The 16,918-nt window shown below is 46.7% G+C and overlaps 2 protein-coding genes across 9 annotated transcripts in view; both read right to left on the reverse strand.

The window, feature by feature from the left end:
* LOC118381049 (feline leukemia virus subgroup C receptor-related protein 2-like) overlaps window positions 1–8,487 on the reverse strand; it is a 58,927-nt gene extending 50,440 nt beyond the window's left edge. For 4 of the 8 annotated variants that reach the window (XR_008071733.1, XR_008071736.1, XR_008071735.1 and 1 more), the window contains exon 1: window positions 7,003–8,219. Coding sequence is in view for 4 of the 8 variants with exons in the window: in XM_052471503.1 (XP_052327463.1) it covers window positions 7,003–7,605 (603 nt within the window). In the remaining 4 variants the exon portion in view is untranslated. Of the gene's footprint in view, window positions 1–7,002; window positions 8,222–8,431 lie in introns of those variants that run through there. The other 4 variants (XM_052471507.1, XM_052471506.1, XM_052471503.1 and 1 more) reach the window with 4 other exon arrangements.
* A 195-nt stretch (window positions 8,488–8,682) lies between these two features.
* The window catches only part of LOC118375738 (basic leucine zipper transcriptional factor ATF-like), a 9,562-nt gene continuing 1,326 nt past the window's right edge, over window positions 8,683–16,918 (reverse strand). Inside the window, exons 2-3 of the mRNA XM_052471508.1 lie at window positions 15,941–16,045; window positions 8,683–10,255 (exon numbers count right to left, since the gene is read on the reverse strand). Coding sequence (XP_052327468.1) covers window positions 10,040–10,255; window positions 15,941–16,045 — 321 coding nt within the window. The 3' untranslated portion in view covers window positions 8,683–10,039. The remainder of the gene's footprint in view (window positions 10,256–15,940; window positions 16,046–16,918) is intronic.

Below are 16,918 nucleotides of genomic sequence, written 5' to 3' on the forward strand. Positions count from 1 at the left end.
GACCAGAGGCTACAGAGAAACACCTGCCCAGCCTCACAGACCAGAGGCTTCAGAGAAACACCTGCCCAGCCTCAGGGACTGGAGGCTACAGAGAAACACCTGCCCAGCCTCACAGACTAGAGGCTACAGAGAAACACCTGCCCAGCCTCAGGGACTAGAGGCTACAGAGAAACACCTGCCCAGCCTCACGGACCAGAGGCTACAGAGAAACACCTGCCCAGCCTCACAGACCAGAGGCTACAGAGAAACACCTGCCCAGCCTCACAGACCAGAGGCTACAGAGAAACACCTGCCCAGCCTCACAGACCAGAGGCTACAGAGAAACACCTGCCCAGCCTCAGGGACTGGAGGCTACAGAGAAACACCTGCCCAGCCTCACGGACTAGAGGCTACAGAGAAACACCTGCCCAGCCTCACGGACCAGAGGCTTCAGAGAAACACCTGCCCAGCCTCAGGGACTAGAGGCTACAGAGAAACACCTGCCCAGCCTCACGGACCAGAGGCTACAGAGAAACACCTGCCCAGCCTCACAGACCAGAGGCTACAGAGAAACACCTGCCCAGCCTCAGGGACTGGAGGCTACAGAGAAACACCTGTCCAGCCTCACGGACCGGAGGCTACAGAGAAACACCTGCCCAGCCTCACGGACCAGAGGCTACAGAGAAACACCTGCCCAGCCTCAGGGACTAGAGGTAAATATAAATCATAAAGGTACGTACCTAATATTTCATCATTTACATTAATATTTAATACATTTACACAAATATACATGGAGCTCCATATGTTCGGTCTTTTATACAAATATGTCCAAATCGGCTCTAACAGGTGGCGCTACAAAGTATTAACTTAAGGGGGCTGAATAATTTTGCAAGCCCAATTTTTCAGTTTTTGATTTGTTAAAAAAGTTTGAAATATCCAATAAATGTCATTCCACTTCATGATTGTGTCCCACTTGTTGTTGATTCTTCACAAAAAAATACAGTTTTATATCTTTATGTTTGAAGCATGAAACGTGGCAAAAGGTCGCAAAGTTCAAGGGGGCCGAATACTTTCGCAAGGCACTGTATGTACAGTCAACATTAAAAGATCCCAGCTTTTTGAGAAAGCACAGTCTCTGTTGGCTCTTTTTGTAGATCAGGTCTGTACATTTACTCCACTGAAGCTTATTGTCCAAGAGGACACCCAGATATCTCTATTCCTCTACAATCTCTATGTTCTGACCTCTGATAGATGGTGCAGAGGTCGTTGTTGTACGCTTCCTGAAGTCTACGCACATCTCTTTGGTCTTGTTGGTGTTGAGGACCGAGTGTGATTCCTCACACCACTCTACAAAGTCATCTTGGACCGGGCCATGATGTTCCTCACACCACTCTACAAAGTCATCTAGGACCGGGCCATGATGTTCCTCACACCACTCTACAAAGTCATCTAGGACCCCGGGCCATGATGTTCCTCACCCCACTCTACAAAGTCATCTAGGACCCCGGGCCATGATGTTCCTCACTCCACTCTACAAAGTCATCTAGGACCCCGGGCCATGATGTTCCTCACACCACTCTACAAAGTCATCTAGGACCGGGGCCATGATGTTCCTCACACCACTCTACAAAGTCATCTTGGACCGGGGCCATGATGTTCCTCACACCACTCTACAAAGTCATCTAGGACCGGGGCCATGATGTTCCTCACACCACTCTACAAAGTCATCTAGGACCGGGCCATGATGTTCCTCACACCACTCTACAAAGTCATCTAGGACCGGGACATGATGTTCCTCACACCACTCTACAAAGTCATCTTGGACCGGGGCCATGATGTTCCTCACACCACTCTACAAAGTCATCTTGGACCGGGCCATGATGTTCCTCACACCACTCTACAGAGTCATCTTGGACCGGGGCCATGATGTTCCTCACACCACTCTACAAAGTCATCTAGGACCGGGACATGATGTTCCTCACACCACTCTACAAAGTCATCTTGGACCGGGGCCATGATGTTCCTCACACCACTCTACAAAGTCATCTAGGACCCTGGGCCATGATGTTCCTCACCCCACTCTACAAAGTCATCTAGGACCCCGGGCCATGACGTTCCTCACACCACTCTACAGAGTCATCTTGGACCGGGGCCATGATGTTCCTCACCCCACTCTACAGAGTCATCTTGGACCGGGGCCATGATGTTCCTCGTCATCATGCAACAGGCTGATCAAGGTGTCTGTCAGGATGGGAACTAGTACAACCTATTAGTGTACAAGATGTACAGGAGTGGGGGACAAAGCACATCCCTGTGATGTGTGTTGGTGGTGCATTATGGGATGTGTGCCTGTGTTGGTGGTGCATTATGGGATGTGTGCCTGTGTTGGTGGTGCATTATGGGATGTGTGCCTGTGTTGGTGGTGCATTATGGGATGTGTGCCTGTGTTGGTGGTGCATTATGGGATGTGTGCCTGTGTTGGTGGTGCATTATGGGATGTGTGCCTGTGTTGGTGGTGCATTATGGGATGTGTGCCTGTGTTGGTGGTGCATTATGGGATGTGTGCCTGTGTTGGTGGTGCATTATGGGATGTGTGCCTGTGTTGGTGGTGCATTATGGGATGTGTGCCTGTGTTGGTGGTGCATTATGGGATGTGTGCCTGTGTTGGTGGTGCATTATGGGATGTGTGCCTGTGTTGGTGGTGCATTATGGGATGTGTGCCTGTGTTGGTGGTGCATTATGTCCGAAACATGGGAATCTACTTTGACCCACTGGGGTTATTCTCATAGCCAAGCAACCAGAGGATGGGCAAGATGAGCTGGATGGTGGAGACGGGCCGAACAGGCCCCCATTAACATCGACGGGGTTGTAGTGGAGCGGGTCGAGAGTTTCAAGTTCCTTGGTGTCCACATCACCAACAAACTATCATGGTCCAAACATACCAAGACAGTCGTGAAGAGGGCACGACAAAAACTTTTCCCCCTCAGGAGAATGAAAAGATTTGGCATGGGACCCCAGATCTTCAAAAGGTTCTACAGCTGCACCATCGAGATCATCCTGACCGGTTGCAACACCGCCTAGTATGGCAACTTCTCAGCATCTGACTGTAAGGCGCTACAGAGGGTAGTGCGAACGGCCCAGTACATCACTGGAGCCAAACTTCCTGCCATCCAGGACCTATATAACAGGCAGTGTCAGAGGAAAGACATAAAATTGTCAGAGACTCCAGTCACCCAAGTTCTAAAACTACACTGCTCAAAAAAATAAAGGGAACACTAAAATAACATATCCTAGATCTGAATTAATGAAATATTCTTAGAAATACTTTTTTCTTTACATAGTTGAATGTGCTGACAACAAAATCACACAAAAATGATCAATGGAATCAAATGTATCAACCCATGGAGGTCTGGATTTGGAGTCACACTCAAAATTAAAGTGGAAAACCACACAACAGGCTGATACAACTTTGATGTAATGTCCTTAAAACAAGTCAAAATGAGGCTCAGTAGTGTGTGTGGCCTCCACGTGCCTGTATGACCTCCCTACAACGCTTTGGCATGTTCCTGATGAGGTGGCGGATGGTCTCCTGAGGGATCTCCTCCCAGACCTGGACTAAAGCATCCGCCAACTCCTGGACAGTCTGTGGTGCAACGTGACGTTGGTGGATGGAGCAAGACATGATGTCCCAGATGTGCTCAATTGGATTCAGGTCTGGGGAACGGACGGGCCAGTCCATAGCATCAATGCCTTCCTCTTGCAGGAACTGCTGACACACTCTAGCCACATGAGGTCTAGCACTGTCTTGCATTAGGAGGAACCCAGGGCCAACCACACCAGCATATGGTCTCACAAGGGGTCTGAGGATCTCATCTCGGTACCTAATGGCAGTCAGGCTACCTCTGGCGAGCACATGGAGGGCTGTGCGGCCCCCCAAAGAAATGCCACCCCACACCATGACTGACCCGCCGCCAAACCGGTCATGCTGGAGGATGTTGCAGGCAGCAGAACGTTCTCCACGGCGTCTCCAGACTCTGTCACGTCTGTCACATGTGCTCAGTGTGAACCTGCTTTCATCTGTGAAGAGCACAGGGCGCCAGTGGCGAATTTGCCAATCTTGGTGTTCTCTGGCAAATGCCAAACGTCCTGCACGGTGTTGGGCTGTAAGCACAACCCCCACCTGTGGACGTCGTGCCCTCATACCACCCTCATTTTGCAGGGCTCTGGCAGTGCTACTCCTGCTCCTCCTTGCACAAAGGTGGAGGTAGCGGTCCTGCTGCTGGGCTGTTGCCCTCCTCCACGTCTCCTGATGTACTGGCCTGTCTCCTGGTAGCGCCTCCATGCTCTGGACACTACGCTGACAGACACAGCAAACCTTCTTGCCACAGCTCGCATTGATGTGCCATCCTGGATGAGCTGCACTACCTAAGCCACTTGTGTGGGTTGTAGACTCCGTCTCATGCTACCACTAGAGTGAAAGCACCACCAGCATTCAAAAAGTGACCAAAACATCAGCCAGGAAGCATAGGAACTGAGAAGTGGTCTGTGGTCACCACCTGCAGAACCACTCCTTTATTGGGGGTGTCTTGCTAATTGCCTTTCATTTCCACCTGTTGTCTATTCCATTTGCACAACAGCATGTGAAATTTATTGTCAACCAGTGTTGCTTCCTAAGTGGACAATTTGATTTCACAGAAGTGTGATCGACTTGGAGTTATATTGTGTTGTTTAAGTGTTCCCTTTATTTTTTTTTGAGCAGTGTATATTCTCTGCTACCGTGCGGGGCACCAAGTCTAGGACCAAAAGGCTCCCCGACAGCTTCTACCCTCAAGCCATAAGACTGCTGAACAGCTTCTACGCCCCAGCCATCAGACTGCTGAAAGCTTCTACCCCCAAGCCATCAGACTGCTGAACAGCTTCAACCCCGCAAGCCATCAGACTGCTGAACAGCTTCTACCCCGCAAGCCATCAGACTGCTGAACAGCTTCTACCCCCCAAGCCATCAGACTGCTGAACAGCTTCTACCCCCAAGCCATCAGACTGCTGAACAGCTTCTACCCCCAAGCCATCAGACTGCTGAACAGCTTCTACCCCCAAGCCATAAGACTGCTGAACAGCTTCTACCCCCAAGCCATAAGACTGCTGAACAGCTTCTACCCCCAAGCCATAAGACTGCTGAACAGCTTCTACCCCCAAGCCATAAGACTGCTGAACAGCTTCTACCCCCAAGCCATAAGACTGCTGAACAGCTTCTACCCCCAAGCCATAAGACTGCTGAACAGCTTCTACCCCCAAGCCATAAGACTGCTGAACAGCTTCTACCCCCAAGCCATAAGACTGCTGAACAGCTTCTACCCCCAAGCCATAAGACTGCTGAACAGCTTCTACCCCCAAGCCATAAGACTGCTGAACAGCTTCTACCCCCCCAAGCCATAAGACTGCTGAACAGCTTCTACCCCCAAGCCATAAGACTGCTGAACAGCTTCTACCCCCAAGCCATAAGACTGCTGAACAGCTTCTACCCCCAAGCCATAAGACTGCTGAACAGCTTCTACCCCCAAGCCATAAGACTGCTGAACAGCTTCTACCCCCAAGCCATCAGACTGCTGAACAGCTTCTACCCCCAAGCCATAAGACTGCTGAACAGCTTCTACCCCCAAGCCATAAGACTGCTGAACAGCTTCTACCCCCAAGCCATAAGACTGCTGAACAGCTTCTACCCCCAAGCCATAAGACTGCTGAACAGCTTCTACCCCCAAGCCATAAGACTGCTGAACAGCTTCTACCCCCAAGCCATCAGACTGCTGAACAGCTTCTACCCCCAAGCCATCAGACTGCTGAACAGCTTCTACCCCCAAGCCATCAGACTGCTGAACAGCTTCTACCCCCAAGCCATAAGACTGCTGAACAGCTTCTACCCCCAAGCCATAAGACTGCTGAACAGCTTCTACCCCCAAGCCATAAGACTGCTGAACAGCTTCTACCCCCAAGCCATAAGACTGCTGAACAGCTTCTACCCCCAAGCCATAAGACTGCTGAACAGCTTCTACCCCCAAGCCATAAGACTGCTGAACAGCTTCTACCCCCCAAGCCATAAGATTGCTGAACAGCTTCTACCCCCCAAGCCATAAGACTGCTGAACAGCTTCTACCCCCCAAGCCATAAGACTGCTGAACAGCTTCTACCCCCCAAGCCATAAGACTGCTGAACAATTAATCAAATGGCCACTGTACTATTACATTGACCATGAAGTTGGGGAGAAAAAGGGGTTAAAAAATATATATAAAACAATAACTTCACTATGCTCGAAGTGATATATCATTTCTGCTTTTGTATTTTTACCCATCTACCAATCGGTGCCCTTCTTTGCGAGGCATTGGAAAACCTCCCTGGTCTTTGTGGTTGAATCTGTGTATGAAAGTCATTGCTGGACTGAGATGAGGTAGTCATTACAAAAATCATATTAAACACTATTATTGCACACAGTGTGAGTCCATGCAACTTATTATGGGACTTGTTTAGCACATTTTTACTCCTGAATTTATTTAGGCTTTAACCAAAGGGTTGAATACTTATTGACTCAAAACGTTTCAGCTTTTCATTTCTAATTCATTTGTAAACATTTCTAAAAACAATTCCACTTTGACATTATGGGGTTAGTGTGTGTAAACCAGTAACACAACGTCTCAATTTAATCCATTTTAAATTCAAGCTGTAACACAACAAAATGTGGAAACGGTCAAGGGGTGTGAATACTCTCTGAAGACACTATATGTGATGACATTGACCTTCCACCTCTGAGGGCCGAGGATGAGAGATGACCAACTGACCAATATAGGCAAGTAGTGGCTCGAGAGTCATGCGTAATTGAGCAACTGGGTCAAATAAGACACCTGGATGGAGTAATCTGTGACATTTAGATAACTGACTAAATCAATAAGACATTACGTTGTAATTGCATAATCAAATAGCTATATTAGCAATTACTTTTTAACTTATTGGACCTTGGACTACATAACATACCTGGTTTCCAAAGACCCCGATGGAGCAAGCGGTGGACACTTCCTCTGACCCGAACCACACCGAGGCGATCTTCGACGGCATCCCGAGGATAAATACCTGCGCAAGGGAACAACAGAACTGTCCGAGCATGGTCACCGCAAACAGACCCGGTCTCACGCTTGTCACCTTGATCCAAGTCCCCGCACAATTCATGGCCGTAGCCATCAGCGCAATAATACGGAGACCCTTCTTATCCAGTAACCAGGTGACCGGGAATATGAAGGGGATGTAAGTCAACATGTAGATCATAGACATCCAATCTATAGTAAAAGACTCTACCCCGTAGAACCGCATGAAAATGTTGTTGATAATTCCGTACTGGATCCATTGGAAAGAGTTACAGAGAGAATAGGAACTGAACAGCAGCACGATGAACCATCTCCGCTTGTATAGTTTTATCGTTTTGGTTGTATCGTCACCGTTCCGGTTGAGTTGTATATTGTTCTCCAGACGCACCTCCTCGCTGTCACCGGCAGACAACATCATTTTATTTTTTTCCAAATCGGACACATTTTCATTGTCGTTGATTTCGCCATCAACCAAAGAGGGTTTTCCGCTGCTCATATTGTAGCTTACGTTTATTCAACGAGGTGCTGGTGAAAACAATCCAGACACTGTTACATTTTATTGGGAGTTCAGAGTTCACCGACTACGGTTGTCTATGATAGTTAGTAAATACCGTGTTGGTACATTTAAACCAAGCCAGTTACACCACCTCTCGAAGTTCGCCAATCAAACTACAAATGATACCAGCTTATATTTATTACGCCACGTTCGTAAATAAATTCGTTTAAAAGAAAATATATTCCCTGAGATAAAAAAATACAAAAAAATACAAAAATGAAGTTAGTTAGAGAAACTAGGAAATTATTCGACGTTCGTGCGAAAGCTTTTTTTAAACACCCCAGTCAAGCCTAGCTCCATTACAGGTTAACCTCGCTTCCTAGTGTGCTGGAGTTGACAAAACAGTAGCCTACTTTCACAAGCAGTTAGACCTCAATAGACACAACTATTTAGCCCTAAAAGTGTCTCAACGTAACGTATATGACGCGCGAAGTATCAATTGTCCATTGTAAACGCCGGTTTTTACGTCCCCACGTGGTACCGACCAGTGACCCCGACAACATTGACCCCTCACCGCCGTCTGTGTTGAAATGTGGCACAACACCCGGGGACATCAACCCAACATCCGACTTCTGTGCTCCCCCGCCCTCAGATATACACAGAAAATAGCATTTTGGCATTGATAGTGGAATCCTTTAGTCTGTAATATATATATATATATATATTCTACAAACTAAAATTATTCCACTATCAATTCCAAAATGCTATTTTTGTTGTTGGTGGCATAAGTTACACAACACACATATTCAAAGCACTATCCACTGACCCAAGAATGTGATATGGTTCTGGAATTACAATATAATTGATCGTGTTAGTTTCAAGCTTCATTAGGCTCATGGGTAGTCAGGACGGAGGAGAGCACGTACAGCACACACGTGGTACACACGTGGTACATACACACGTCCAACGAAATGCTTTTACTTCCAGGTTCCTTCTCGATAATGCAACAACAAAACATTTAACATGAAAATGTAAACACACCTTGGTCTAAAAACACGAGGTTCAACGTCACTATTTCAACGTCACTATTTGCATTTGCATTTTTTTCTAACGTTAACTTTATTTCTACATGTGCAGTAAGACAACATATATATAAAAAAAATAAACACGTTTCGATACAACAGAAAATATTTAAAAAGTACAATCACAATACTACTTATGGTAAACTAGACAGTGTAAGTCCTGTCTCAAGTGCAATCAGAAAAACACTCATATTGGAGCATACAATGCTTTACCGTACTTTACCTTTACTTATAGGTACACAGCGCCACCTAGCGACCATATAGATTAACAATAGAGTACCTTACAGGTGCACAGCGCCACCTAGCGACCATATAGATTAACAATAGAGTACCTTACAGGTGCACAGCGCCACCTAGCGACCACATAGATTAACAATAGAGACAATGCTTTTACCGCACCTTACCGTTACTTACAGGTACACAGCGCTATTGGGCGACCATACAGATTGACGTGATGATTTCGTTATCAAAGTGATTGTCTGGTTGTCAGATGGAACTTACATGATTCAAATAATACATTTGTTGGTATCAAAATAGAAAAGCAGCATTTTTGTTTTTGTTTTCGACAAGAATATCTTCAACATCGTTGGAGTCATTAAAACACAATTTATCAAATGCTCTTCGACCTCCATCACAAATAACCTGTTGTTATCATCTACGATGTGGGATTGTAATCCTGAGTATTTCCAGTAAAACAATTACACTATTACACTTTTTTTTAGGCCAATAAACACTAAAATAACAAAACTGTTGAAAAATGTAAAAACAGTGATACAATTCAGCGTCAATTCAAATATTAAAAAAAAAAAAAGGTCAAATCTACAACTGACACAAGAGCAATGCACAAAAACACTGTAACCCTCCAAGATTGAAGGGGTCAAAGGTTATATACGAGAAGAAGAAAAAGTAAACATATAAAACGGAATCATTAATCTTTGTATGAATAGAGGACAAGAAACATTTCCACAAACTGGTGTTCTGGTATCGTGATCATGTTGGTTTTCTGTTCCTATAGTTAGACATGGACTATTTGCATTGTCCATTTGATTGATTCGTAGAGACAGGTTTGGAAGTCATTTCATATATCAGACTGCCTTTTGTCATCTTTTCAAAATAAGAACATCTGTTATTTTAAACCTAAGTGCTGCTTGTTCTGTCACGTTTCAAAATGCCAGTCTTTACTCCATCCTCTACACATCCTGTTCCAAGTGGCTCTATATAGTACACAACTTTTTGACCCATAGGGCTCTGGTGAAAAGAAGTGCACTACTAAGGAAGTAGGGTGCCACAGTGTACCAAGGTCACTAAACTTCTCCAGCTTCTCTCCAGTCCCCCTTGTTGGTCTGTGGCGATCAGTGTTGGTAGTGAGACACAGCAATACTGTGGTGGAAGGCAGTGCTCCCGTGGTGGTGGGGGGAGTACAGGAGGTCATGGGTCGTCTGAGGGGCCAGGCCGCTGCAGAGAGGCTCATGGGTAGTCAGGACGGAAGAGAGATACTTGGCCTCTTCTGTTAGTCTCTTCACCTCCTTCCTCAGTGCTGCGTTCTCCTTCTCTAGGTTCTCACTCTCCTGAAACCACAGAAACCAATCAATCAAATGTATGCATAAATGCTGCTTTACATCACTTGGTCTCAAAAGTGCTTTACAGTAACCCAGTAACCCAGCCTGCTTTACAGTAACCCAGCCTGCTTTACAGTAACCCAGCCGGCTTTACAGTAACCCAGCCTGCTTTACAGTAACCCAGTTGGCTTTACAGTAACCCAGCCTGCTTTACAGTAACCCAGCCGGCTTTACAGTAACCCAGCCTGCTTTACAGTAACCCAGCCGGCTTTACAGTAACCCAGCCTGCTTTACAGTAACCCAGTTGGCTTTACAGTAACCCAGCCTGCTTTACAGTAACCCAGCCGGCTTTACAGTAACCCAGCCTGCTTTACAGTAACCCAGCCTGCTTTACAGTAACCCAGCCGGCTTTACAGTAACCCAGCCGGCTTTACAGTAACCCAGTTGGCTTTACAGTAACCCAGCCTGCTTTACAGTAACCCAGCCTGCTTTACAGTAACCCAGTCTGCTTTACAGTAACCCAGCCTGCTTTACAGTAACCCAGTCTGCTTTACAGTAAGTGACCTCCAAAAACACAAGATCAGGATATATATATATATATATTTATATATTATTTTACATGTATTTAAGCCCTTCTGTTTGGAACTAAACAGTTTTAACCGTGCTTCTACACCTGCATTGCTTGCTGTTTTGGGGTTTTAGGCTGGGTTTCTGTACAGCACTTTGAGATATCAGCTGATGTACGAAGGGCTATATAAATACATTTGATTTGATTTGATTTTAAGAAGGTCACACCGAGGATCATTTTGCTATTTGATTTTGAATTTTAAGACCCCTGGAAGTATTCCCCCAAACAATATAGAAGAAATGATTTCATCAAAAATGTTACATGGCCTTTTTACATGTCTTTTTTATTTTTTTATTTTTTTTACAGGGAACAGTATCCATATATTTTTCCATTCATTTTTTTCTACTGGTACCAGGGGACCTTCAGACGAGTCTGGTGAGGCCTGTGGGTGTCTTAGAGCAAAACCCGAAATGTAGGTGTTCCTGAGAGCCTCACCTTTCCACAGAGGGGTCATATGAGTGTGCAGCCCAAACTGTTGGGACGCTACAGACACAAGTCGGCAGATCGGCTACACTTCAGTACCGACATCAGGCGGGACCCAAGACGTAGAGCAAAACAGAGAACCCCATCGTGTCCGTGAGAGTCTCATCTTTCCATTCGAACGCTACATACGATTTTGTGAGAAGACTGATTTTCTGGATGTCTCATGGTCTGACAAACACTGCTCTAGCTCTGTGACCTTTCACCTCAAATGTCTTCTGGTCTGACAAACACTGCTCTAGCTCTGTGACCTTTCACCCCAGATGTCTTCTGGTCTGACAAACACTGCTCTACCTCTGTGACCTTTCGCCCCAGATGTCTTCTGGTCTGACAAACACTGCTCTAGCTCTGTGACCTTTCACCCCAGATGTCTTCTGGTCTGACAAACACTGCTCTAGCTCTTTAACCCAGATATCTCTGACTTAAACTGACAGATTTTTATGGGGATTTTTGTATTATGCTAATTAGATTTCCGCAAGGGGGACGGACATCGACCTTCATTTTTTTTTTTTATACCGAGGCATCATCAGTCTGTAGTTCTGGAACTTCAAAGAAAATAAATCCCCAGACAATTTCCTTAATTTGTCAACAAATGGTCTTCCAATTTTTTTTTGCACAGAAATGGCATTTCAGTGTCAAAGATCTTTGTGGAAACCTAGGATGTGGGTGGTGGTGGTTGGTAGATCCAGTCTATGTGATTACATTATCTGTAAACCATCCCACCTGGTCTAGTTCTGTGAGCCTTATCCATGTGTTGGCTCAGCCCAGACCTCACTAGAGCATGATGGGGGACCAGTGTTGGCTCAGCCCAGACCTCACTAGAGCATGATGAGGGACAGACCAGTATTGGCTCAGCCCAGACCTCACTAGAGCATGATGGGGTTAGACCAGTATTGGCTCTACCCAGACCTCACTAGAGCATGATGAGGGACAGACCAGTATTGGCTCAGCCCAGACCTCACTAGAGCATGATGAGGGACAGACCAGTATTGGCTCAGCCCAGACCTCACTAGAGCATGAGGGGGGACACACCAGTATTGGCTCAGCCCAGACCTCACTAGAGCATGAGGGGGGACACACCAGTATTGGCTCAGCCCAGACCTCACTAGAGCATGAGGGGGGACACACCAGTATTGGCTCAGCCCAGACCTCACTAGAGCATGAGGGGGGACAGACCAGTATTGGATCAGCCCAGACCTCACTAGAGCATGAGGGGGGACACACCAGTATTGGCTCAGCCCAGACCTCACTAGAGCATGAGGGGGGACACACCAGTATTGGCTCAGCCCAGACCTCACTAGAGCATGAGGGGGGACAAACCAGTATTGGCTCAGCCCAGACCTCACTAGAGCATGAGGGGGGACACACCAGTATTGGCTCAGCCCAGACCTCACTAGAGCATGATAAGGGACAGACCAGTATTGGCTCAGCCCAGACCTCACTAGAGCATGAGGGGGGACAGACCAGTATTGGCTCAGCCCAGACCTCACTAGAGCATGATAAGGGACACACCAGTATTGGCTCAGCCCAGACCTCACTAGAGCATGATAAGGGACACACCAGTATTGGCTCAGCCCAGACCTCACTAGAGCATGAGGGGGGACACACCAGTATTGGCTCAGCCCAGACCTCACTAGAGCATGAGGGGGGACAGACCAGTATTGGCTCAGCCCAGACCTCACTAGAGCATGAGGGGGGACAGACCAGTATTGGCTCAGCCCAGACCTCACTAGAGCATGAGGGGGGACACACCAGTATTGGCTCAGCGTATTCTGTGGTTGTATGTTTCTTCAACTCACTTGATAAACAGGAAGTTTTTTTTTCCCCCCCTCACTGTGACACGTTTCCTGTTTCCTGAGTAGAAGTCATTCAGAAGACTCTCTCTCTCTCTCTCTTGTGTAAATTAGGTATAGTAGAAAGCCGTGGGTAGGAGGGGAGAGAACGGCTGTCATTTCTGGTAAAGAACCCGTGTAAGTGACGTGAGCACTGGGGTTTACCCAGGCCTGTCTCTGACAGTAATACTACACAGTCTATCACTCTCTATCTTCCCTCCTCTAACCCTGGCCCTCTCTCCACCTTTACAGGAACCAATAAGTGGAACATTTCTCTCTAACCTGTTTAGCTTCCTACACCTCTGGGAGTAAAAGGCCATCATCAACCACAAACATGCAAAGCTCATCTGGCCCTGTGCAGGCCCACACTGGAACGAAACAACTACAAAATGTAAATGAGGACCTCAGAGCAACAAAAAAAAAAACAAATTGAAAAGAGTTGTAGATTAATGTTATTGTCTTTCTGAAACCAGTGGAGAGAAGAAACAAGCAACTATATCCGACCTGGGTTCTATTAAATGACAGACCTATTTTCTGGAGAGTTAAGCGTTTGAATGGGTGTCTTCGATCGACTCTATATGCGTTGATTTTGACATGACACCGTAGACCTTATGAAGGAAGTGTCCCCAGCTGAACTGCACGGTATCCCATTGATAATCTCTCTCCTCTTTAGCAACACTAACCGCTATCGCTACGTTTATTTGTAGCATCTTGAAACGGAAATAGGTGTTCTCTACTAGACAGTAACAAACGACAGCAGTGAAAGGTCGTGACTAAAACCTGGACCCTGCAGCCAACCAGTCAATCAACAGAAAGAGACGTTGAAATGAAAGTGACTGTGCTTTTTCACTTTGACTATACCCACAAGTACCTCCAGTCACGTGCCATATCGCTACTGCTACTCTGGTACAGAAAACTACTAGAGTAGAGCGGTGTTGCTACCGGCCTACCAGCCTACCAGCCTACCGGCCCACCGGCCCACCAGCCTGCCGGCCTACCAGCCTACCAGCCCACCAGCCCACCAGCCTACCGGCCTACCAGCCTACCGGCCCACCAGCCCACCAGCCCACCGGCCCACCGGCCCACCAGCCTACCGGCCCACCAGCCTACCGGCCCACCAGCCTACCGGCCTACCGCCCACCAGCCTACCAGCCTACCAGCCTACCAGCCTACCAGCCTACCGGCCCACCAGCCCACCAGCCTACCAGCCTACCAGCCTACCACTACAGAGAACTACTGTCACAGTGAAGAATTCTAGGTAAAAACAGGAGGAAAAACACCCATTTCTGATGATAAGATTCAGTGTAATAATCATTAGTTCTGGTCTCTGGGTTGCTGACGCCCACACGTGATAATGAATACTCTCAGCACTACAGCAAACACATAGGCAGAGATCTGGCCACGGCAGGGTGTCAAATTGCTTTCCCTATTCCCTATTCAGTGCACGTATTTTGACCAGAGTTTCGTAGCTATCAGAATCATAAGTAGTGCACTATATAGGCAGTAGGGTGCTACCTGGGACTCAAGCTCAAGTGTTGAGCCCAACAGAAGCCACGATGACACATCGCCACATGGTCCATCAGCAGCACCGTGTCAATATCATCTCACACAGACCAACAGAGACCAACACAGATTCCCAACAACGCAGTCTTATCGTGGTAGTTCACTGGGGAAATGGTCCCCGTGAATTGAAGGACTTGAAAATGTTTGATTACTACATAACCAATCGGTTACTGACTTGTAGCCTGAGTACCAATCGGTTACTGACTTGTAGCCTGAGTACCGGTCGGTTACTGACTTGTAGCCTGAGTACCGGTCGGTTACTGACTTGTAGCCTGAGTACCGGTCGGTTACTGACTTGTAGCCTGAGTACCGGTCGGTTACTGACTTGTAGCCTGAGTACCGGTCGGTTACTGACTTGTAGCCTGAGTACCGGTCGGTTACTGACTTGTAGCCTGAGTACCGGTCGGTTACTGACTTGTAGCCTGAGTACTGGTCGGTTACTGACTTGTAGCCTGAGTACCGGTCGGTTACTGACTTGTAGCCTGAGTACCGGTCGGTTACTGACTTGTAGCCTGAGTACCCGTCGGTTACTGACTTGTAGCCTGAGTACCAGTCGGTTACTGACTTGTAGCCTGAGTACCGGTCGGTTACTGACTTGTAGCCTGAGTACCAGTCGGTTACTGACTTGTAGCCTGAGTACCAGTCGGTTACTGACTTGTAGCCTGAGTACCAGTCGGTTACTGACTTGTAGCCTGAGTACCAGTTTGTTTGTGCTATCATGCCCACTCCTTGATTTGCTTGACCATGAGCAATGGAGTTGGCAAGAGCACAAACAGATCTGGGACCAGGCTATAGAAGGAGACAACAGATCTGGGACCAGGCTATAGAAGGAGACAAGAGATCTGGGACACAGATCTGGGATTCCTGTATGGGTGAAATGTTTATTGGTTTTATTCAGGCCACAACTGACTCACTGCTAAATTGCTCATGCCAGACCCAGCCGTGCTGTGATATGATATCATACATTAGGCCTTGTTGATAATCATCCTCAATTGATTCACTGCTCATGTCATGCCTAACTCATAGCCAGACATGGTGCATGCATCAGTGTGTTGCATTATGGGTAGTCAGCCTAACTCATAGCCAGACATGGTGCATGCATCAGTGTGTTGCATTGTGGGTGGTCAGCCTAACTCATAGCCAGACATGTTGCATGCATCGGTGTGTTGCATTGTGGGTAGTTGTCCTCACCAGGTGTAGACTGTCTGCCTTCTGGGTCTGTCTCATCCTGCTCTTCTGGGCAGCGATACGATTCTTCTCTCTTCTCATTACTTTCTTTATATTGTCTGAGGAGCCCTGGGGTGGAGACATGGGGCAGTCATCTTCCTGACAGGACACTAACTGTTGCTCACCCTAACCGACCGACCGACCGACAAACAAACAAACAAACAAACAAACAAACAAACAAACAAACAAACTAACTAACTAACTAACTAACTAACTAACTAACTAACTAACTAACTAACTTACACTAATAGGTGGAGTATTCGGGTTCATTCCAGTATACAGTAGATATTGTAGATTGAAAATGTATAATCATGCATACTAATATTGAGACAGTTGTAGGATGAGACATCTCTTTGATGCATGACTTGACTGACGCATCATTTCTACTAAACTGTTCTGATACCATGATCGGGACATGAAACAGGGCGTGATCTAAGGTGATGTGTTAACTGACGAGTCAGACCCACCCGACCCATCCTTTCTCTGCAGATGTCTATCAGCTCATCAAACGGCCTTCGTTCCCAGGCCACACCTAACTATACAAATAATTGTCATCGAGAAAACTCTTCAGTGTTGTCATGCCTGATTCTACATGATTCTACATGAGTCTAGAATGATTCTACATGATTCTAGCATGATTCTACATTATTCTAGAATGATTCTACATGATTCTACATGATTCTATGATTCTACATGATTCTACATTCCAATCAAAATCTAAACACTAAGGAAGAAGACAAACTCTGTCCTGGGGAACCCAAGGGATACACCTTTTGGTTTGTGCTCTAGCACGACATAGCTGATTCAAATAGTCAAAGCTTGACGATAAGTTCATTATTTGAATCTGTGTAATACCAGGGACAAAAAGACAAAACGTGCACCCCAAAACCTGTCTCAAATGACCAGCCATGTGATGGTGATGTATGAAACCTCAACGATATG

The sequence above is a fragment of the Oncorhynchus keta genome, chromosome 19 (assembly GCF_023373465.1).
Source record: "Oncorhynchus keta strain PuntledgeMale-10-30-2019 chromosome 19, Oket_V2, whole genome shotgun sequence".
Classification (NCBI taxonomy): Eukaryota; Metazoa; Chordata; class Actinopteri; order Salmoniformes; family Salmonidae; genus Oncorhynchus; species Oncorhynchus keta.